The sequence below is a fragment of the Cariama cristata genome, unplaced genomic scaffold (assembly GCF_000690535.1).
Source record: "Cariama cristata isolate BGI_N322 unplaced genomic scaffold, ASM69053v1 scaffold203, whole genome shotgun sequence".
NCBI classification, from domain to species: Eukaryota; Metazoa; Chordata; class Aves; order Cariamiformes; family Cariamidae; genus Cariama; species Cariama cristata.
The window spans coordinates 34,819-60,474 of NW_009607546.1; the positions used below are offsets into that span (position 1 = coordinate 34,819).

Below are 25,656 nucleotides of genomic sequence, written 5' to 3' on the forward strand. Positions count from 1 at the left end.
TGTGCCCATTCTTTAACTACTTCTTCCACCCACCCCCAAATGGTTCAAGATTAACAGCCCATATTGCTGCGTATTCACCGACGCTTCCACTGCAAACACAATTCTGCCAGAAAGAGAAAAAGGCGACAGCGAAAGACTCAACAACTCACGTGCATTTATACCTCAGAGCAACACACCGTAACAGCAAGTTACGGATTTTGTACCCATCTATTTTAATAAACTGATTTAAATTACGCAAGTACAAATCCATATGTAGACATTATTTTAAAGCAGTTATTCTATTTAATGAGAAATCATTGGAGGCTTTTACTTCTCTGTGTTTTCTGCCGGCTGAAAGCGTGCCCACAAGCAGTTTCCATAACTCCGCTGCTACAAAGCAGTAACACGTCATCCCAGCGCAAACCGCAAGCTCACCCCCAACCCCTATTAAAATTATACCCAAGTAAGCCCCTTTTAAACCAAAATATACACACCTAAATTTAGACCAACTTCTTAAATTTCTTCCAGGGCAGAGACAAAGAAAACTAGGATAGAATTTATTGACTTCTGAATTTTGGTTAGATGCTTAATCAAGTTACTTTTAATTAAAACTTCACTTTAAGTACAAGCAACAATTGCTATGAGACTTGAGCAACTCAGGGCATGTTAGAAGGCAAAAAGGAGTAAGAAAACTACATCGCTGTGAGCCTTACTACTGAAGAAAATAATGAACCAGAAATGTATGCAATATTGAGTGAAACAAATTGTGGATTTTATTCAATCTGATCGCCAATTAAAATAAATATCACATGCGCTTAAGCTTAGAAATTCCCTTTATCCGAAATCATTGTAACACAGAACACAAGGGAAGATGCTAAGTATATTTTCAGTGCAGTTAATAGTTTTGTCAACAAAATACAATATTAGCTGTGATATTCATGTAAGCAACATCTTCCAAAGTGCCTACAGGATTTAGGAAAGCAAAAAGACTTAAGATTCTGTTTAGAATTGTATGTGGAGGCATCTTTTCTATATGCCATTTCAAACAGCAAATTTCCTTAGCTAACAGCAGTAACACTATATAAATGCAGAGTCTTGGTATATACAGAGTGAGCACAAAAAGGCTAAAAATATGTGCCAGTCATTGTGAATTAAGATAAAGTCCTTAAAAAGGGTTATTTTAAAGAGGAAAACTCATTGTTTCTTTATCTTTCGTAGTGAACTCTATGCTGTCAAAACTGTCAAATCTTGCCTATACCTCCCCCTCTTCTTTCCAAGGTTTTGCGATTTGCTTTGATTTGGGGTCGCGTGGGGGGGGTGGAGGTATCACCTCATGTCACATACTTTTTTTTTTTTAGCCATTCTTTGTCAGAGTTTTTCTACCACCTCTCCTCACCATCATCCTCTTCCCACTACAAACTGTCCTTTGGTAAGCTCAGTCTTTGATGGTTTCACATCTGCTCTCTTCCTTTACCACATTTCAGCCCTGAAACATCCCTTGTCAACTCCAGCCTGCTATTCCACCATAACATGTTACTCTACATTCTAAACTGACAGGATCAGCAAACAAATAATATAATGTATTTGAGCCTTGGGACCAAATAAATGACTGATGAAGCAAATGCACTTTGAGTGGAGAAAGAAAGAATTCAACTTGACAAGGGAGCTGGACCATGTGCGCCTTCCTCAGCCCTTTGTCCTGCACATCATGAGAGAAAGAGGAAATACTCCAGAAGCATGGGCTTATAAAAATAATTTACTCACAATATCCAGATGGTGAGTGGAGAGAGGAATAGCCTAGCTGCTGGAAGTGTTCTCCTGCCTTGTACTCAGGTTTTAAAATTTTATCTAAAGTGATGTCACCTGAGATGACTTGGCAGTCTGTGCCCACAAGTTTGTTCTCTAGGCTAGCAAAAGGCACAAATTCTTACAAAAATGGGTGAAATCTGTTTCCACCTTGATAATTAAGTCCTAAATTTTATTTAACAATATTACTCATACTCCTCATGACTAATACAGTACCTCTCTCTTTTGGAGGAACAAAAGAGCAGCTTATTTAATAGTTTTTTTACAAGGAAAAAACCCATTATAAGATTTTGCTTAACTCTGTTATCAAGAGGTAGGTGCACACATTTACAGAGTTAAGAAATGGGAAATGAGAATAATCTTGCTCTTATCTTCTGTTCACCTGGGCCACTATATTAGGATACGTGATTTAATGACACATTTATATGAAGAGAACAATAGTTTTATAGCTTACTATATACTACATTGCTAGGATGCATTTCTTAAATCATCAACAAAATTACCCTCTCTAGCTACATATTTAATATACCTATCAGCAACTGGAAAACCTGAATTAATCAAATTACTCACAGTGAAGATTTCTCTTTTTTTAATGGATGGTTAACATTAGAATCCCAGATCCATGTTTAAACATATAAATAAATATAATCTTGAATTAAAAATGACGAACACTGAAAATTAGTTCACATATGTAGGAGTTTTATTAAAGAGTTAAGTAGCCAGTTTAGAAGACTATTTCCTCCTTGTTTATAAATTTTTCCCACGGAAGACTGGCAAGTCAGCAGCATCGTGTATTCCTAAGGGCAAGACATGTCGTACCACTCAGTACCCAAACAGCTTATCCTCTGCTACCCGCTCAGGCCTCAGCCCTGAGTCTCAAGAGACATACCAAATGTTTTGCCTTCAAATATACTGCTACCTTATCAGTACTGGAAATTTACCCTATCAATTCATTCATCTCCAGCTGCAGCTGTTTCTGCTCAAGGGATTATTGTCCCAAGCCCTCCCTTTGCCCTCCATCTGAAAGCTACCATTTATTCAGCTCTGTTGATGGAACAATGAATCCAGCTCAATCAAAATAGACTGAGTTTATTGACACATTTTAAACACCATATATTTGTTAATCCAGCTCATCAACTAGCTAACAAAATATTTTTCTGCAGCAAGTCCTCTCCCTAAGACTCATTATAATCTTTTAGCAAGCCACCATCCCACACAAGTCCACTTTCAGCATTTCTCTAACACCCCCAGTAGGCACGGGCTATTCTGTTTCCTGAAATAAAATCACCAGATCAAAATCTTCTAGCTGAATGGGCCTGACTTTTTTAAAGATGTGCTATTAATAAAATAGACCGCAGGACTCCATCAACAAGGTTAAAAACTCAGTAAGTAGCCAGGAGATGACATGAAATGAGACCAAAAGTCGTCTCTACTTAATGAAGTAGAGTCAACTAAAGCAGCTTTCAATAACTGACATAAGATTTTACAATACAAATACACATCTGCACTGTTGAACGAATAGAAAAAAGCACAGTTAAAAGGCATTCAAAGGCACATTGTTTCTAACTGCTCATATTTCCAGAACAATGATGCATGAAAAAATTATTGTTAATATACAGGTTTCCACATGCTGTCAAATTAAGGATAAACCCCAAAGCAGATTAACTGTAAGAGGAAACTACCTACTTGTCTTCCTATAAAAGTGCAAGTCTCTTACATAAACATGTAATTTTAAAGCACATTTTCAAGCAAATTCTAACAATTGCATTTTCTTTGTTCAAAAATCAGAGAGATACATAGAATATATTTAAACCTATAGGCATAACTGGTAAGCCATGCACACACGTGTGCGAGAGTGAGTGTGTGCACGCAGTACAAACCGCTGTGACTGGAAGAAGCCTGACAACTGCTTAACCTGCAGCTGTTCTTTTCCAATTTAAGGCTGATCGCAGAAACACCAGAAGATTTCAATGCAACTCCTGGTGACAGCAAGCAAACAAGATGTTTGGAACACAACCTCCTTTCTCTACCCTTGGACATTTCCAGCTACAGTTCAACTTGTCTCCTGCCAGATGAAGCATGAACCCCAGGAGATAGAGCTACAATGGGCTGCTCCTTCCCCCAGGCAGCGTCATTCACCAAAGCCTGGGAGAAAGCCCCACAACAGCTTTCAGCTGCTGTTAGTTCCCATTTTAAAGAGGGAAAAAACACACATTAGGCTGTCCTGCTGGGTAAACATATTCACCTGCTTCTCCAGCTTTCTTTGTAAAATGCCCCTTTAACTCTGCAGGGTACAGCTGCCAAAAACATAAGAAGATTGAAAGGGAGAAAAAATAGACATTTTGTTACCAACTAAAAACTTTTAAAGTAAACAAAAGCAATACCTGTTTTTCCCATTTGCAAAGATTATTTTTCCTTGAGTATTTGGATTTTAACACACTGAAGACCTGTATTTTCCAAGACATGGAGAAACTACCAAGCCTACTGATGTTAGTTTACGGTTCCCTCAGTATGTTTTGGAAAGAAGATGATTACAGGAGCATTTTCGGTATCACAAAAATAATCCAATATCCAACAAGCTCAAAAATTTAATGCAAGTGCCTAAGATAAAAAAATTACAGGATCACCTTACATACACTGAACTCTGCCTATTTGGGTTAATTACAGAGCAAAGCTGTGCCCCTGTATTCAAGCTCAGAAAGTTATGGTACCACACAAAGGGCAAAGTTTAAATTAATCAAAGCTTTTTCTACATACTATTTTCATATTCATCAGTTCCGCAACATGACAAAGACACTCACATTACAAAATCCCATCAAATGTCGGCACTTATGCAAAGCATTATTTGCAGTGTGCTTCAAAAATCTTTTAATGCCAAAACCAACTGTAATTCTCTCTTGCACTACCCCTAGGAAGTGCTCAATTCAGAGACACCTGTTTCTAGCAGAAAATACATTTGTGAACTATGATTGTACAAAATTGTGTTGAGCAACCAAACCAGTATTTTGCCCACCCTCCAAAACCAGGTGGACCAATGCTGTGCAAAATATTTTCTTCTAGTAGCCTCCCTCAGTAGACTGCTGAATTTTTATACATCTCCCCTATATAACTGAAAACATAAAAATGATACACCCAAAACCATAGAATTCACTTACAAAAAAGCTTTAATAAGCCTGAAATAGACAGATAGAATAATATAATCTGATTACTCACCTCCAAGCAAGTATTTCCAATTATTACAGCTGGGATTATCAAATAATTCCTGCTAAGCATAGCATTAGAAACATTATTAAAATTAATGGTTGCAGTTGTCAGCCAATGAATGCATAATAAATATTTCATCATACATATGATCTCAAGGACACAATATGTAATGAGTTATTTTTGAGAGTGGGAGACTATCACTAAGCATGAATTTTAAAATTTTTTCAATCTCCCAACACAGGCACACTCAGGAAGAAGCAGTAATTGAAAAATTCAGAAGGGTTTTGGGATTCTTGACCGGATCAATGCTACTATTACTCACAATACCTACAATAGGTTTGGCACATCCTCAAAAAAGGTCCAGTCCGTGCTTTAAACATATAAAATAGAGCTTAAAGCAATTTCATAAACACAAGCTGAAGCGGAGGAGCAAAAGCACAAGACGCAACGAGCTCCGAGATACCATTCTCTATTAACAACTCTCATTTTAGGCACATCAGTGTTAATGTGACAAACTACTGGCAAGATTTTTACAGAATAAAACTGCTGTTACTGAGACAAGCAAATAGTACTTGAAATGTCATGCATGGTTCACAGTGGAGCCTCTCCCCCCAGCTTTATTCTCGAATTCCTGTAGAAATCCCTACAGCAACAAATACAAAAGTTTCTAGCCACGCAAATCTATTTCGCCTTTATCTCAAGTCTTAGCTCCTAGAATACTGTGACGATGTCAAATTTTCAGCTTTTATTCAAAAATATTTTAGATCTTAGGATTACAAAGGAAAACGTGACAGAAATGACCCAAGAATACTCAGCAGTCAGATAACAAATTTAAAGAGTATTCCTATTTAATATAATTACTTTCATCACTTGAGCAAGTAACAATAGAGAGAAGATGAATCATTTTGCCACATGGTGCTAGTAATTCTGCTTTATGCGAGATTAAAAAAGTAAGGTAGTGAGGCAGTTGCACAGAGGGCCAGCGGTCTCACACTTCTTTGAGCTGGTGCCCAACAAGCCGCAGCGGCGTGACCCAACCTTCCCCGCGCCGCCGACAAAGGGCAGGTTTGGGGCCACCACTGCAGGGCCCGGACAGAAACATCACTTGCTGCTGGCCAGCTCGGCTCTCTCTGAGGTCCCTTCTCTTGCAGGAGCCTGGTGGCATCTCAGAGGGTTCGGCAAGCACAGACCCACCAGAAGATATTCAATACACAGGAGGTTTTGGATGCTGCCAGGAATGGCCACACTCCTCTAGTCCAGACATCTGATCACAGTTAAAATATAGAAAAGTGGTATATGGAATACAAATACCCTCCACCTCATGCTCGCTGGATAGCTGCTGTGTGCCACAACGTAAGATCTATGTTTCTGTGAAGTGATGAAGAAAACCAAAGGGGTCTGGGGTATTGCAAACACTGAGCCAAACCCTACTTCGATTTACACTGATGAGAGGAAAAGGACATAATAAATTATGTATAAGCTCTACTCGCTTGCTATAATATAAAGAAAACTATTCTAAACAACAAGGAGCCTATTCTGGAAAAACCCCAGGCTAACAATTTAATTTCTGACTGCAGAGATATTACCTTGTTAAATCAACAGCCAGTGAAAGGCTTTTACTTCTTTCTGTAAATGTATTCCTAATGCTTCCCTTTTCTGCTGTAATCCTGCCACCAGACGGAGGGCACATCGTCTGGCACTCGCAGGGGAAAGAACAAGGAAAGCCACAACCCCACATACAGATTTTGGCTCATTCCAAACAAATAAATATAGTTTAAAGTTACTGTCTGCACTTAAACTGAAGGGAGTATTTGGCATAGCAGTGTAAGGAAACAGTGAGCGGTCCCTCACACACCGTTACTGGTGAAAAAGACCTACAGTAACGGTTTTAAGAGGAATAAAGTCATTCATTTGAAACTGTGCTGAGAATATAACAGTAATTTATGTAGTTACCAGTTACATTCTTTAGATTATAAGATGGTATCCAGCTGATACAAGATTTATTCTTTTAAACGGCATTTCCCTCTTGAAACAGAGAGTAACCCAAGGAGGATGTAGTTTTGTCGTAAGCATTGCATGTATTGTGAATAAATTTACTATAGAAAAAAGGGAAAACAGTTTAACTCTTCAGCATCTGCTCTAGTGTGCCCCTGCTAATTTAAGACACAGTCAAGCAATTTTGATGAAAGCAGAAATTATATCAACTTCAACGACAGCTCTGAAAATCAGCTGAAAATAAGAGAAAACTCCTATCCAAGTCTGGAAAACTCCCATCTATTCCTTATTCAGCCAGTCCTCTGGCACTGAATATGGATGTTTGCTTCTCCTGTTGCTTCTGACAGATTAAGCATTTCCAGAGTAGTCCATAATTAATTTTGGCATGAAGGTAACTACCCTTGCACAATCTGGAAGACAAATGAAATGTCAGAGAAAGGCACTCCAAGTAATTTGTTTCTTGCCTTATCTACAAGAAACAGGTGTAATTTTTAACAGGTGTGATAGGACTGCCCAAGACAGTGACACACCACTAGTCACTTAATACATGTAAACATAAGAGAAATACTTTAAGTACCAAGTAAAGCGTAGGGAGAAAACCAAAAATCGATTAGCAAAACAAAACAATCTGACCCCCTGCCCAAAGCCCCAAAGAGTCTTTAGGTGAGCATCACACATCCAAACCATTCAGTAGGTTTAGGATCTGCAAGGAAGCAGCCAAGGAAATCCTCCTGGTAACGGAGCAGGAGATGAACAGCCACCCGGGACCTGTCAGGCATCCTCATCCATGCCATAAATTCGAATGGGTACCTGCAGCGCAGATGTCACATATATCACTGTCCCATATAGCTCTGCCTCAGAGCTCAAACTACCAAACTAGTTCCAGGGCTAGTGTTACAGTCTGAAGCAAGCCAGGATCGGGTAAGTATATGATGACAACGATGGTTTTATTTCTCTAACCATCATGATACGATAGTGCCTGCTAAGAGTACAACCAGCATGTCTTCTGCTTGGGCATCTCTGGCCTTTGAAAAGGTAACAGAGCCTTGGCAGAGACCCTACGCTCAAGGTTAAGCAGCACAGCAGCAGAGACGCCTGGCAGAGACACACTGCGATGCCCAGCAGGGATGACCAAAAGGCCCACCCCTGGTCTCCCTTCCCCAAGAGCAAGGTGGCAGGAGAACAAAAAGCCACCAAGAAGGACAAAGCCACACAGAGGCAGGCTGGACTCCCAGCATGTCACTCCAGGATTACCAGACACACACTTTGCTGTGTTAGGTGGGATGCTATTTATTAACACTAAAAGTGCAAACCTGTCATCCCCAAGCCTGTCTTTCTTGTTTACCTCACCTCTCCCCTATCATCTTAAATCCTGCTATTCTCTCTCTTTTCTCAACTCAAGATTACTTTTGGTCGTTTTATCAGTCTCCTCCAGACTGATAGTTTCAAGAGCAGATATATCCTCGATGCGTGCGTCTGACAGGTTTGGCCTCACTTTTTATGACACCTGTGCTGACAGCACGTTGCAGCCACAGATACATACAGCTGGATCTGAACGGGCCTAAGGACTCTCTAGCTGGAAAAAGTTTTCCTGCTTTTATACAAAGACTTCCATTGTGACCTTTCCACTGGATATTAGTTATCAATCTAGTGAATCTTACACGGTCAGAAAACATTAGAGAGTCAGTCAGTACAGATTCAGGAGATGGGTGAAAGTTTTCATTTCACTCAATAACTGAAATGGAAATATCAACTGAGTATATTAAAAAGACGTTACCCTTTTTTCATCTCCAAAATTTACATTTTTTTAAAAACCCCATCAGCTCTTCCCTGAGCAGAAAAAGAAGGGAAAACCATTGGTTCCCCACTTAGAAATCAGGGTCATTCACATCAAAGCTCTTCCACATACAGTCCTTATTCTTGGACTCGGTGAAATGAGTGTCCTCCTATCTGATGCTATGGCAAAATGCAGACTCTTAATTTTGAAACCCAGGAGTTCGAAGAGGAGTTGAACAATCAACCCCTGTTCTGATTTTAACTGCTGTGAGTTCCAGCACTCCTCCATCCAAATTCTGCCCTTACTTCAATTACAACAAGCACTCATTTAAATTCACTACCTCCTGAACACAGATGGTCTTAGGAAGAAAAAGAAAAAACAAAAACCATATTTAATTCACAAAGTCTACCAAAAATGTTAATAATTACTCCAGAGTAACCAAAGAGTGATCTAAGAATTTAGGATATCAGTATGTCATCAAAATGTTATAAAAAGTATGGCTGTCTTAATTCAGTGCAAAATGACTTTCATTGCCCATGAAGTTCACAAAACCATCAGCCTGATACAAGAAAAATAGGAAGCAGGGAGGAAAACAAAAAAAACAAAAAACCACAACACCAAACCAAAATAACCATCTACCAAAAACCTCCCAGTGACTAAAACGTCTTCCAGAGAAAAGCAAGACGTTACCTGGAAAAAATAATTTCAGGGCATTTTGATAGAGGCTGTAATTTTCTAGGGCTGCCAATCTGATACATTCAATATCACCAATTAGGTATTGAAGAACAAAATGAAAACAAAGCTTTAAATAAGCATGCCACAAACAACTTATTAAAACTAATACCAGAAGAAAATAATAATCTTATATATGTACACAAAGAGGCTATGAATAAAATAAGAGAGCATGAAACAACCTATGTTTTATCAATACCACATTAACTTCAAATTTCCATATTACAATGACAGCATATCAGCTGATTGCTAGTATGTGTTTTGTTGATTTTTTTCCAAGTTATTCACCTGAACACAGCTGAATCATTAAACTAAGTGGGATTTTTGTTTTGGTTTGTTTTTTTACTTAATAATGTCAATATTATTAAAGGCAGGAAAAGGAAAGAAAGTATTTCTCGTTTTCAAATTTCTTGATCACCAAAAGCAGTTTAGAAATTACATTATCAGCTATAAAATAAAATCAAACCCCTCTGAAATCCATAAAAATCCAATGTGTATTGACAAAAATAAATAGTTTAAAAGGAAATTTCAAAAATAATATATAAGGGTTGTTTCCGTCAAAACAAGCGGTCTCTTGGACTTTGTGTGTGCAAGTAAATACTTGAAAAATCACATCTGCCCTAAATACAGGTGCTGTTATACATCGAACATTCTCTATTTTTCAACAAAATTTTTGTGCACCACATACCATCACACACACTTTGATAACGTAATCCACTTTCGTCTGGAATGAACAGGACTTCTACCGCTGATCTCCTTAGCAGGCACTAACTCTAAAGCAGACAACACTCCCCAGTGCTCCATTGCACGAGCAGAATATGCAACAAATAACCTCTCATCCTCTTTTTAAGTAATCTGTTTGAATTGAAGCAGTAGTCATATTTAAAAAGAACATGAAGACATATTTGTCATCTTTTTTTAATCAGCAGTAATAAACTAATCACTACAAATTTAAAAGGGAGCAGCTATGTATTAAAGGAATAGCATAGTACAGGTCAGCGATAAAAAAGTTTGGTTTATTAAATAATGTTCTTTATCAAATTACGATTCTACATGATCTACAACTCAAGCTCCTTTTGCAAAAGTAGGGGGAAATGGCTACACTAGTATCATTAATAAAGCCTGAAATAACTAAGCTCTGGAAAGCAATACTTGTGAGAGCTATCTGGATTAGATCTTTCAAGAAACCTGTCACTAGCACGAGGGTATTCCCGGAGGAAACTCGCTGCTTCACCTGCCACAACTGCTGAAGTGGGGTCTCTGCAGGCAGCCCAACACGAACAGCCCTGCACAGAAATGCAACAGCTTATACGTACATGTTTTCCTCCGAGCAATCAATACTCTTATCGGTTACATATTTCACCTTCTTCCCAGGTTTACTATGCAGGTTAAATATGTCTCAATTTTAGAGTGACACTGAAATAATTTCTAACCATCGCTGCAGGCACAGCTCAACTCTTATTCCTTCCGACACAACCCAGACCGCATACAAGTTTGGCTTTGTCTCCGAACGATTCGACAAAAATAAAAAGGCATGGTGATTGAATAAAAATATTGCATTATATAAGTGGCAAAACTTCCTTACGGCAGGCCAAAAGTTTTTTCTGAAGGAAGCATCTCCAAGGCTTCCTGTAACATGGTTACGTGCTACTGCAAACGGCGCAGAGGCCACTTCAAGGTGCTGCTCGCCCAAGAGATGTCACATCTGCCACCACAAGTGGCTGTACAGTCTTTTCCCTCTCCACCCAATTAAACTCCTCTTTTATGCAGAATTATCACAAAAATGATGGACGAAAGCTTGGATTTGGTTTTCTTTTTTTTTTTTTTTTTTTTTTACCCCTTTAACAAAAACATTGTGAAGAGCAGGCAGGCAACATTTAGAAAGGAATGATGCATTTAGATGGTTAACGAAAATATGCATTTGCCTTACAAAAAAATAAACATTTTTGCAGAAGAATCAGAAACGCTTTACCTCAAGGCATAACACAACCATTAACTGAGCCATAATTATTGACTGTGAATTCTTACAGTATGCTCTCACGCATTTGGCATTGGCACGGAACAGGAGGCAGTAAACTAATTCAATTACATGCCTGATCTGTGAAGTTTATTGATCTTCAGAAGTGGGGCTTACTTGCACAGTCTTAACTGTGAAAGTCAAGATGATGCTGAAAATGTCTACTGTTGCTTCTTGCCTTTTTGTTGCTGTTGTTTTTAATTAACAGTGTTATGGGTTGCTAAACTGGAGTCCACACCTTTTTAGATTTTTGGGCATAGTTAAATTATGAAATACGTGTTTCAAATTTTATCACTAATTCTGTATTTTTTAATTTCTCATGTAAAAAAGTAGAATATTTTAAAAGTGTTTGATATTGACATAATTTAACCTTGTATTATATTCTAAGCTTTAAGATTCTTACTCAATCTTTCTCTGAAATCAGAACATGCTTTAAGTGAGAAAAACTTTAAAAACTGGCTTCAGGAGAGCTTGTTCGGTTATCTCACTCTCACAACCTACCTTCCATAATTGAGATAGAAATTACAGGTATAATAAGCTAGTACTCATATTTCTCTTGGACATAATACCAAGATTAATGCTCCTTGGGCAGAATTTACCATGTTACCCAATATATTGCTGCTGTTATATTTTATATACGTATGCTATATATATGTTGCTGTTATATATATATAAATATAAGTTCACATTTTCTCAAATGGATATTTTGCATCATCAATGTGATATAAGTATGAAGTGTTATGAGTATACAAGTAGGCAAAAATACTGTTAGCACTTGGAAAACTTAGTTGTTCTTCACTAGTCCTTTTTTTTTTTTTTTTCAAAGAAGACCACTGCAATCAAGATGTCTGCTGTGACACTTTATAGCCACTGCATTTCTTAGTGCTGACAATGGGGATTTTTTTTCCCTTTTTGAAGTAGCAGCATTACAGTCCATCTTTATAGATTTTATAAGGATGTTGATTCCAGTTTAATGAGCATCAGAGAGCATCTGGCAATTATATTCCTGAGGGAGGTTAACTGATAAATTAGCAGACCCACTGCAGCAAGGCCAGCAAAAGCTAGTCTTTAAAAACAGCTCTCAAATACTCTCTGGCATACATGAAAAAGTTTACAAAGAAGCAACTCCTACTTTATTTTGAAAAATGTTAGTAAGACAGTCAGCGCCATCCTAGAACAAAAACCCTGCCCAGTTCTGCTTCTTTTATAAATCAGATTTTGCCAGTTGCACAGCTCCTTATATCAATATGTAGATGTCCAGCAGAAAAGTCAGGATCACAAGTAATGATAAAATATATTCACATGAGGTCTCAAGTTCATAAAGTATATCTGATAATACTCCAAGGCTTTAACATCTTGGCTACAGTGAAGAAGCAAAGATCAAAACAACCCAAACGGTAAACTGAAGAATGGTCTCACAGACCAACTGCTTCAGATCCATATACTCACTGCTCTGTGCAGGGAACCAGGAATTACAGCCAAGGGCTGCCCAACAAAGAGAGCCAGAGCAGTTCACTACTGAGGTGGTTGTTGTACTGCTCTGTTCTGACGCCTCCTCCACCATAGAAAGAACATTTCAAACACGAAGTCAGAAATTAAGACCAAAATTAAGAATAAAGCCAAAAGGAAACAGGGAAATATATATCTGAATCGTGCTGTCAGAAGCAAGTTTCCAGTGTAATCAAATGGACCTGTAATTCACAGGGCGACATTATGAACAACGTTTTGAGATCATCCACTTTTAGAGTGCAATTTATCTGCCGTTATTACAATATGGATGTGCAATCATGTGTGCAATCATGTATAAACATCGTTCTATTTTCAGGTATGTCTGAAATATTGCAGCAATTTCAAAGAAGTTAGAATAGGAATTATCTGTACAGTGTCAATGAAGAAGTTTAGCAGATGTTGATTTTATTAGGGAAGGGAGTAAGAATGGGCCACCACACTTTCCAGGAGAAAAAGCTGGTACAGAATGACAGGAACGGACTGGGGCAAGATAATTGTCACAAGAGGGTGCTGACATGTCAGCTAGCAAGATGGCATGGGATCTCACCTGGTTACACGCAGTTACACAATCAAGGAAAAAACGTTCTATGGACCCAAGTTTTCATCCAGGGTTAACTGATGCAGTTATATGAGGGAAACTGAGAAGCATCTGAAACTAAAAATTGACCTAGTGCACTGCGTAAGTACAGTTCAAAGCCAAGGTGCTCAACATATAAAAAAGGAGAATAAAACTAAACAGACTTTTTCATCCAGCAGCAGCAAAACTACAGTGCAGAAAACGATGTTAAACTGCTTAAGCTTGTTGCATCAACAAACCGTATCAGAAAGTTACAAAATATTTGTCTCATGGTAACCATTCCTGTGCAACACATTGCAAAATAATAAGGCACTTGCATCAAAGTCAAGTTGAAGCCACATAATGACTCACCCTGGGAAACTCGGGCAGTCGCGGTGTGTGAAGAGGGAAACGATTACGTGAGGAATGCAAAGCCACTAGAAAGTAAAACAATGTACAGGCACTACAGTGGAAAACCAAGAAACCACAGAGGGTTTGGAGCACAGGTTAGGTCGTAAAGCAGGTAAAAAGCCACCTTAACTGAATAAAAGTATCACCTCAGAAGATGAAGGGCATTCCATTATTTTAGTGATTATCAAGTATGGTCAGCAGCTCACTGTGTTCATCCAGCAGTAAGTACAGCCTAAAATGTAAATGTAAACTGAAGGCAAAGGCAAGTTAAAAGTACAGAGGTCTGGACAGCACAATAAGACAATTTTAGAAATAACTTGATGATGGCCTGTTTGTGATTGCACTGTCCTCTTGACCGCCTGAGCAGTTGTGGAGCTACACAGATAGGACAGCTGATGAGTTTGAAAAATACTAACACATTTTAACTAAATGTGTAACTTTCAGGCAAATGATTCAGATGTTCAAATAAAGAACACTCATTTTTAGTAGGATATGACTAAAGTTATGTTTTAAAGTAAATAAGCACCAATTTCTAATGCTGAATAAATACAGATTATTATAAACTGGTTCTTACTACCAATTTCAGATTTAGACTATGCAGAATAAGACATGAGGAGAACTTCATGGTACTTACATTCTTAGCTTGGGACTCTTACTCATATTTCGTCCCACTTACTCAAATTCTTTTCCTATCTATCATACGCAGGTTTAAGATTAAAACAAACAAACCAACCAACCAACAAAATTTGTCCTCGAGAGTGCAAAGATTTTTAAGTACATTTGATTGGGCTCCTATAGTCCTAGGGAGAAGAGAGATTTTGCTGGTGCCTGTGGTTTGTTCCTAGCCACATTAGATAGTTGTGCTGTCTAAGAAATTGCTAAATGTTATTACTGCAAACATAAGCTTTGAAAACAACAACAACAAAATGTTAAACGTTACTGTACATCAGATTAGACTTGAGAAATTTCACAAGATGCTCATTTCCACTTGCGCAGATGTCCAAATACTAAGCTTTAAGATGAAAACACAGGATTTGCCACAAACAAATCTAGAAGTAACAACTTTTTCCTATTTCAATGAAAGGTGGTTCTTAAAAAAATGGATGTTAATTCCTAGTATGAAGTTGGCCAATTGAATTAAAATTTCCACTATTTTTCTATTAATAATTTTAAAATCTATTTCTTAGCAGAGATTAAAATATTTGTTCTATAATACCTCTGTAAATACATAAATTCCCAATATCTCAGCTGTCTTATTCCTGCCAATAATACTGTTCCTGAAAATGATTCAGGGAGTTTAACACACAAGCAAACAAACAACCCAAAAAGCAAACCAAAGCAAACCCAAAACCCTAACATCTGAGATGAACAGAGCTTCCCTTCCACTAGTATGAAATCCGACGCTTATTTATGAGGGGCTCCAGGGCACAGTGTGAAGGATATTTTGGCAGCAATCACAATCGCAATGGAACTGGTACTCTGAAAAACCAAAACATTTCACATTTACAGTCTCTTTGCTCTTCTTTAACATTCAAGCTGCTTACCCAAAAAAAACAAAAAAGATAATTTTTAATCTGCATATTGCATGGCATCAAAATAGCACATCCCCAAAGCTGAGAAAACATATGCTGTCAGCAAAGAACAAAATGATCTCTTTGATTCTAATACCTGTGATAGTAGCATGATAATAACTACGTGTGACAACTTCTCCCTACTCTCAAAATAATTATGGCTCTCTAGAATTCAACATCTGCGTTACCAGATGTTACTGTCAACCACGTAAGCAAAAGCACTGCAGAAACCTGGCCAGCCTCCAGAGTTTTTGTCTCAATACCTCAGCAGATGCAGGTGGTTTTCAGTAGTCCAATATTTGGAGCAGCAAGCCATGCAAATCCACTTATGTAAACAAGAAAACAGCATCAGCAAATAATGCATCATACCCAAACAGGTTCAGTGTAGTCTGAGACTGACATTTCTGCCAACCTATGGAGAACTCAAATCAGTTTTAGCATGTCTGACACTAAAAATAGTAATGCTGTGACATGTTTCTGAAAACCCATTTCCATTAAGTTGTTTTAACTTCAGCGTTCATTTTCATACTTAGACATAATACGTGCCAGCTGGATGACACACGAGCTATTACAAAACAGGCATGTGCAGAATTTTAAAAAATTATATCAAAATCATAAATCGTTCACTTTTAAGACACAATTTGTAACAGCATCAAACTCCTTGCTTGAATAGGATGATTTACATACAGTGTAGCTTTTATGGAATAATTTTTCTTCTATCTATATACTTCTAAACTGCTGCAATCTGAAATCAAATTATCTTCAACAGGGAAGCAATCCAAACTCTAGTTGAACTTTCTAGGTGAAAATAAACATACTTAAAATGGAATTAACTGTAGCCAAAGGGTAACAATCTTTCAAAAACGTGCCGGAAGCACTTCTGATGTTGATGTTGCACTCGTTAACTATTAAACCAACAGGTTTAATGCAAAAGCAAATAAGAACGAGTCTCTTTCTACTAACAACTCCTTCATCGTTTTCCTTCCACAACCAGAGAGAGATGAGCCTGCTCTGTCCTATTTGGCCACGCTTTCGTTTGTTTCTCAGGTCAGCCCTGGACATCCCTTTCCCAGAAGAGGCACACAGCATTTTGGAGGGCAACTCCGGCTGCGGCATCATCTCTCCAGTCCTGGCACAGCTCTCCTGCCATCCAAGAGGGAGATATCTGATCGAAAGGTCCAGCTCCTCTCTTCCTCCTCAGTAATGCATTGCGGGTCCCCAGGGGTGCAAGAGCATTTTGGGATCCACTTGACTAACACGCTGATGGGCACACAGAAGGACATTGCTAGAAATACAGTAAGGCTTTTCCTAACAGTTGCCCCAAAGTATTTTGCACAATCAGCAAATGAGGTCTAAAGTACTTATGCCATCATTTATGTCATTATTTATGCCAATTTAGGAGGCGTGTGTGGGAAGCTTAACTTAGACGTGAAATACTAACAAAAGAGAATCCATCTCCTAGATCTTAGCAGAGCTGTGCAGACGGAGAGTTAAAGTAAAGCAGGTTTCACAGCCAAAGAGTGCCACCAGCATTTGGTATTTAGACATGAATCTCTAAAGGGTAGTGAGAGTGTGTAGCAGCCTTAGTGTTCAGATACATAATTAAGTCAGAAATCATTAGGACCTTTACGACAGCTGGACTCTAGCACTACAATACTAAAAGTCAAGGTTTCCACTATAAAACTTCTTTTCCATGCATGTAAAAATTAGCTGTCAGAATTATTTCTGGGTTCAAATATGTCTTACAAGCTCTTCACCTTCAAGCAAATTAAACTGAAGTGCCCAATCATTTTTTAATGGCATAAGTAGCAAGTTTTAGGGAGGTTGCAGTCTCTGATACAATTCTGAATATTCAGCCTTTAACTTGAGTTTCAACAATTAAGGTTTCATTAGCAGAAGTAGCTTCACCCTCCCTCCAATTCTGTGCTTACAATTTTCTCATTTTATACAATTATGGCTAAGTGTGCATTCAAAATTTAAGTAGCATAAGCTACACGTGCAGGCATTAATTCTAGGAAAACAAAGGCAGTGTTACTACTGCTTATTGGCATTTTAGTGGCTCAAAACAGAGGAATTTGAGTTCAAGACTCCAGAACACTGGCTACTGTATATACGGCTAATAAAAGCATTCATCACCTCACAGAGTTTCCAGCCTACATATCTGACAAACCAGATTTTAAAGATCCATACTTTCATGGTCTCAGTTATTTTGGTCCTTCTATGCACAGAAGTATTTCTTTTAAAAGATTTCAAACAACAAGTGCATATCAGTATTTTAAGCAACTTAATTTGACCTTCCTGGGACACATCTCAAAATTATGTATAGCCAGGGCTAATTTTTAATGTGGGTTTTTTTGTTTTGTTTTGTTTAAGTAAAAAAAGAAATCCCAGTGTGCTACCCCATATTGCTCAGGTGTGCCAAGACATGCTAGATACCTCACCTAACAAAAAGGAAATATTAAAACGGTCACAGTGTTAACCATAAATAATTAAAATTTAAATAAAATGCTCTGAATTCAGTTATATGACTGTAAATTCAGAAGAACTCTGGGAAATTCAGGAAAATATGTGCATACTAGGAAACATGAAATTAGAATCAAGAACAAATGTTTAAATCTACTTTGAAAGAGGACTAAGTTAAATTCATGCTACTTAATTATATATTCAGAACATTTCAAAGGTAGCTGCAAATTAGGGGAGGATACCTCTCAGTGACAAAAACAAGGGAAAATATTTCAGGAGCATTTAAAAAGAATATAATTTGCCTCAGATCATCACACAGCTTTCTGCTGCTCTCAGAACCACAGCTCCATTTTCATGATCTTCAGTATATTGCTTAAAATTATAGTTATAATTAATTTTAATTCATAATTCATCTTTATTGTGTTTTTTTAAACTTCTTTCTATCCACCACTGGAACCATAGTAATTTCAAACCTAGCCATGGTTGAATCCATATTTAGTCAATTACTCCCTTCTACTGAAATCTGGTGATACAAGAAAGTGAGAAAAATTCTACATGATTTTCAGGCAAAAAAGAATTTAAAGTAAAGTATTTCATTATTTCTTTAGAGAAGGGTCCAAACAGCATGAACTCATACTTTTGTGATTGCCAGTGCATAGTAATGCTCATGCAACAATTCATGGCTGTCTTTTGTTTAGTTTGGGTTTTTTTAGAGGACAAATCAAATAAAGGTAATTAATCTGATGAACTCAAAACATTATCATACAACATGCATTCTGAAAGGAATGCAAGTAAAATATCACCAAGGAGCCTTTCTTGTCTTCATCCAGTCTTCATTTTCCCTAAATAATTAAGTCTTCTCTGAAAATTCAAACTTTTAACTATAGAGATAACCATTTTGTGACTCTGTACTTTAACATTTCCACATGTTCAAGGCTGGTAAGATACAATATTTCTAGTACGTGTGAAATTCTTCTGATAAACAGGGAAAAGCAACTGAAAACTTTGTTAAATTTGTTATATTGCCTTCAAGATCAAATAAGGACTTCTTCATGGAGCTTTTCTCTGTTACATACAATCACAGTCATATAATTTCCTGTAAGCAAATACTCACTTTAATTTTCCGTATCTAGTAGAATATGGTCTCTCTCAAAGTTAGTGCTCAAATAATACTGTAAGTAAAAATAATTTGATTTTACTATGTATTCTCAAATATTCCCAGGGCAGTTTAAACACTGTCTCAAAAATATGCTAACAGAGATCGATTATCTCCTTGTCAGCTACAATAAGAATGAACAAATCTTGAATACATTCTAATGTTTCCATGACTCGAAATATCGTTGGGGGCAAAGAAAAACAAGAGCTTTTCTGGCAAATTCTAATAGCATGTGCAATTGAAAGAGAAGCTAATATGTTGTTTGCAATACAAAAAGGGATAAAGATGTATCTTCTAGCTAGAGATGAATCTAGAAAAGAACGCTAACTTTCCATTACTATCAAGTCATCTATTTAAAGGATTACAAACAGACAGTACTATGATATGCTGTTGCTGCTTCTGGAATAACTGCCCTGTCATTCTCATTAAGGTCACACTTTTTCTTTAAAGTTACCTATTTACTGGTTTTATGAGGCATTATTTACATGCTGTATCATAGTCTCGCATAAGAAACTAGGAAACTATTTGTGTGCAACTATAGTAAGCCTTATGACAATTATTACCATCCTTCTCTGTGTAAAATTACTTTCCCCTCATTCTAGAAAAAGTAACAACTTTTCCTTTGGGCTAACATATCTTGAACTACTGGTGGAACATCACCATTCTCATCCCAAAATCACTCTTCATGAGTGGCACAACAGTACAAAACAAATACTTAAGACTCATCTTTAGATAAATCTGTTTTCTATCTCTGCTGAACTAAAAATATAATGCAGTCAGCAATCAGTGCTGCGACATACAATAAATAGAAGGTGTTAAAATGTCTTTATGCACCAAAAGATCCAGCATATATAACCTAATTTTAAAGTTAATTCTTTTGGGGTAGACTGGATTATTCAGTAACCGCATTTCAAATGTAAACATCTTGAATTCTTTGGAGGACAAAATAATTTCTGAGTAAGTCTGTAAAGAAATTTATCATCCTATGCTAAAAGGTGCTGCAGAAATGTCAGTTGCTCTTATCTGAGATGAAGCAAACAGGACCAGATCTCAAAGACAGTCAGTTGTTCTGGAGAAACCAAACATACGTGAGCGAAGATGGCTCAGATGAAGTCCCTCAGAAGTCAGAAGGCACTGGTGGTCTCAAGCGCTTTGCCAGGAGGAGCATGCCCAGCTCAGCCAGGATGCCCTGGAAGGATACAGGGATCTCTCTGAGGCAGTTCAGGAAAGGTAACCGAGGAAAAACAGCCAAGCAGCAAGACATTTAGATTCGGTATGTAGAATTCCACAGTCCTGCTAGAAAAATCTTGACACCTCCCCAAAATAATGTGGGAAATGACCAGTTTTGAAGATGCTAGGGACGGGCAGGGAGGAGCCTGCCGCAAACTGAACTTGTGAGTTCTGCTCCAGAGCTTTGAACTGCAGCCAAAGCAGTAGCGGGCACGTACAGACTAGGCCTGTCACACTTTGCATTTAGCCAAGACCTTTCTCTGTACCTCACTAGGCCACCAGGACAACTTTTCCCACATTTGCAAGACACCACCATAATCCTCTTCCCGTCCGTGTCCCCGTGCCCGACCTGTGCCTGGTGCCTGGGATGCGGAGAAGAGGCAGACGCAGCGCCCGCTACACACAAGTGGCCAGCATGTCTACCCCCGAGAGAGCGCACCAGGGCAGCAGGAGTTTTGAAGTCTGGACCTCAGGGGCCAGCCCTGCCCTCCAGAGCACCATAGGGCTTCTCTGGTGGGCCCCCACAGCTTCCTTAGCAAGGCGGGGACAGCACTAGGCAGGAACGTCCTTGAAGAGTTTCTCACTTACCTGAGGCCCTAATTTGGTAAAGATAATTTGATCTTTAATGTCAGTCTTAATTACGTTAACTAGGGGGAAGGCATCCAATCTTATTGCCAGCATTTAATCCTAGGTATGACTCATCCTGATCCAATTAACTGTTTCCCAAACAGCAAGACCTTTTTAACTTCAAGACATCCTGAGTCAGGAGAAAATGAGAGAGACAGGAAAGAGACCTAACCCTCTGCGAGCCTTGCTCTTCCTTGGGAAGCCGCTGACCATTGCTGCCGCTACAATCTGTACACAATTCCTGCAGCGGCAACGCTGGCAAAACTGTAAAAAGAAAGTTAGATAATCCAGCCAGGATGTGACGAAAGCATGTAAAACCAATTTTCAAATCCGTAAGACTAAAGTAGGATTTAATTTATTTAGCTTTGTATTTCTAAAATAATATCAAGTTATTCTTGTTTTAACAGAGTCTGTTTAAAAAAAAAAAGTTTGCTAGCGGAGAGCTGCAAATCCCAGATAATGCCTGACCACCTCGCAGTGCTATAAACAGCTCCGCGTGCCTTCCAGCAGCCCCGCGACAGCACCCGGCTCCACCTCGGCTCCTGCAACTGCCAGAGCCTAAATCCTCTGTTCTATTTCGGTTTATTAAACAAACGACAATATTAATATCAAACTCTCTCAGGCATCCCAGCTAAAATAGCCCAATAATAAAGGAAAAGAAGTGGTAACTCCAAAAATTTAGCTAGCATCCTCTCTCAGATGGAAATTATCATTGCTTTTTTTAGAAGCCAATTGATGAAGAATCGCAGAATCTGATCTCATCTGACTATAGCTGACAAGAGGCAGAGGCCGTCAGTGCAGGCTTGACCCTCTGAGGTGTATTTTAAGAACTGCTTTCTCCTCTGCCAGAAACCCACGTGAAGGCAGAGGGGTGGTTAGCAGAATAGGGCCACACTGCCAGCAGGACGATCGACTAGACTGCAACCTTTCCAATGCACTTTTAAGATTTTTCTTACTTTACTTGTTAGTTTACTTGACTCATAATGTAACGAAACTGGGCATATGCTGCATTAACACAATTGTTCACTTAAAAGAGTTTTTACAATCTCTGCAGAACACACGTAGAAATCACCTCTTGCGTACCTCTGGCTGTTGTCTCCTGCTCTGGGTACTCAGAGGTACGGACACCAAACATGGGGGCTATATGCCTACTCTCAGTTCACAGATGCCAACTGTAATTTCAAAATGTGGTCAAGAATTCAGAGTTAACTTTCTTATTAAAAAAAAATAAGAAAATCCTATTTCAAAAAAATTCCTGTTCCTCAAAATTCAAAATTCCTTTGAATTCCTCAAAGAGGAATTCAAAACAGAGGTTCCATATTCTGAGTTTTTATCTGAAAGTAGGAAAAGTTTTCATATTGTCCTTGCACTATGATTAGGAAAAAGAACGAACAGTGCTACCTTCTGAGGAACTCATTCCACATCCAAAGTACTATTCGTTTTCAAACTTGCATTCCGAGATCTGTTCTGTACATGTAACAAATTCAACAGATCTCAGTATGCTTCAATAAAATCTTTTAAAAGACTGATGAAACACAGAGATTGGAAAAAACTTTAGAAAGAAACCACTAAATCATCTCACCTTGCCTTTTCTATGACATAGACATACATTTTGCCTTGTGCTGAACACTATGTCAACAGTTTGGCTAAAGAACAACCAAAAACGTAACTAAGTCATAATGAAATTTGTTCCATTCATCACCTTATCTGTGCTGTATAGTTTTATTTTTAATTTAATGCTTGATCTTTCAGCCATTGTTTTTTCTTGTTTGGTTTTTTTTTTCTGACACCAGACTAAGAAGCCCAGGTATCTATTTTCATCTGAAAATATTTCTGCACTGTGATCGACTAACTTAATCTTTTATTTTATATAACACTTATTTCAATATGAATGAGGTAAGCCCCCTCCAACCTATATTTATTTCTCATCAAATGCTAAACAAATAACTTTATTAGGAGTTGAGACCCATCTTCCTGTGCAGAACTGTGTCCTTAATAACCCTCTGGGCATTTATAAAACAGTCATCACAGTATTTTGAGATCCTACAGTTTCAAAGGAACTATGAACACAAGAAGTACCTCTGGCCCTGGGATTAGAACGGCAATCAGGTTTCAGCCACAACCACAGGGAGAAGCGGTGCTGAGCACTAGAATATATGACAGTTTTGAGAAGTGTAGTGTAAGTGACAGAACTTCAGCTGCTATGAAAAATTAGGTCTATGTATTCACATACAAACAAACCCCCATATATAAATGGATAGACAGTTATATATGTATATTTCTGTCTGTAGGAAACAGTCTTTACAAAACTTATATCAATTAAAAAGTTTTCAATGAGAAAAAAAGGAATACCCGTATGAACTTCCAAAACACACTGCCTTATCTATCTTTTTAGCACACAGGCTGAATAATTTAGAAACAAAATCCCCCACAGGGTCTGTGCTAGGATTCTGAGGAACTATGCAGACTTAACTCTTTTTTGTCACGGGATTTAATTTTCTTCAATAGTTTCTAGAAATATTAGCAAAGAGAAACAAGCATGATAACATAGAAGAAAACAATTTGTATTTTTTAAGTCACTATTTGCACTGCTAGCAACACAGCAGCAGGTTCCATTTGCCTTGCACTAAGCATATCATGAATAATTCAGCTTCTTGCTTTGTTCCCTAAATAGTTGACAGAGAATGGAAACTTTAGTCATGACCGTATGGCCTTTTTCTAAGCTTGTCTATTTATTTAATAATGCACATCACAGGGCCCATCACCTAGGTTGGCATTTATTAAAAATAAAAGCATTCAATAACTATTACTAACAAATGGTCATGAAACAAGCAACAACCCAGACCTACCACCTTTTGCTCACAAATAGCACTCAGCCAGCTATTTAAATAATTAAATGCTCTCAATCTGCACTCCATCAGCCTTGGCTCACATAGCCTTCAATAGGAAACAGATTCCAGAACCGCTGGGAACATGTTGCTGCCTCGGCCACAATCATAACTGTAAATATGTGAGCTCTCTGCTAAATCACAGCTGCCCTGTTGGAATAATGAAAACAATTTCCAAAGGCGTACTGACATTCTCATGGATTCCTTATCCATTTTTAACTATCAGCCCTTCTTCCTACCGTCTCCCCTTTTCATGTTTTGGAGAAGTCCTGGGCTTCTCCAGCCTATAGGCTCCCATTCGCCACCTGTGCAGAAGCAAAATGCATTATTGCCCAGAGCATAACACAAGTAGTGGATAGTTGAGTCAAGGTAGCATACTTCAAAACTTTGGTCATTTGGTCAATTCTGTATTATATAGGAGGATTACTACATCAGTCTTCAGCCATACCCTAACTTCCAAAGGAAAGACATCTCAAAATTATTTCCTTTCTCTAGACCTAGATCTCAGCAAAAATACTACAATTCATACAAACTCATCTCTGAAGAGCTTCCTGAAATTTGCTGGAGTCTTTGATGGGGTCCTAACCCCCACAGCAACAGTAACCTTTTTCCTTAAGCCTCACACAACCCACTTAATTAGCCTCCTGGCTAATGAAGCTTGAGCACCCATTGAAAAAGGTAAAATGAAGAAAACCCTCAAATGTTATCTGCTTACTTCTGTTAATGTTATATTCGCCATTCTGCAAAGTAATCAACTCTCACAAAAGGTAAACAAAGACATTAAGTTGGTTGAGGATCAGACATTATTTTGGCAGGAAACATCAACACACACAAAATTCCCCAACTATGAATCAAAATCCTGAAGTTTCCAAGAAACAAGATTTCCAATTTTACTTCTGAGCCATTTGAACATTGTGTTTTGATAGTGACACTTTAATTCACTTTTCAATTTTCATGTTTTACTAAAAGAAAAAAAATCATGGAGAGAGAACATTCCACCTAACTGGAATATTTCAACCTTCTCACCCTTGAAAAAAATACTCATAAAATCAGTGGAGTATGAGTCAGTATTTTAACTTGGATAGGAACGAGTTCATCGGGAAATCACACATATGTAAACTGTGCCAATTACATGTGTCCAAGGGAAATACCAGCTTACATGAAGGATGAGACTTCTCGCATGTTTAAAGATTACCTATTATTGAGACTGAGAAAAATCAGACATACATACACACCTCCTGCATTATTTTTCTTGTCCATAAACAGTACTTTAGAAATTTAAAAAGCCAACCAACTTGTTTAATTTTTAAAAGTCTAACACTGTGCAAAGTTCCAACGTTGCTGGGAAAAGCCCCAGCTTTTCAATACATCTCACATTTGTTTCAGAGTGGCAGCTACTACACTTCAGAAACTCATCAGCTTTCAGAGAGAATTGAACTGAGAATAGAAGCCCCTTAATGCAAGACTACTGTAGAAGACTATTATTAAAATTGATTATTATTCAGACAATATCCATTTCATTATCCTTGATCGATTCCTAGCAATGCTCCTTAGTAGCCTTCAGTTACAAATGCTGCATGAACAGTAACTTAATACTGCACAACAAATTGCAGTCCTGCTGCTCCCAGTAAATTTGGTAACAGTCTGACTTATTAGCAGGCTTCTAGTAAATAGCTGTCATAGGTGCTGACTGTAGGGAACTGGATGTCAAAGCACCACCAAAGAGGGCTGAGAA

General features: G+C 38.0%; 1 protein-coding gene across 1 annotated transcript in view; it reads right to left on the bottom strand.

The window, feature by feature from the left end:
* NAALADL2 (N-acetylated alpha-linked acidic dipeptidase-like 2) overlaps positions 1–25,656 on the bottom strand; it is a gene marked incomplete at its 3' end in the record, with an annotated part of 69,550 nt that overhangs the window by 34,543 nt on the left and 9,351 nt on the right. The window contains 1 exon segment of the mRNA XM_009696745.1: positions 21,259–21,274. Within this exon segment, the coding sequence (XP_009695047.1) occupies positions 21,259–21,274 (16 nt within the window).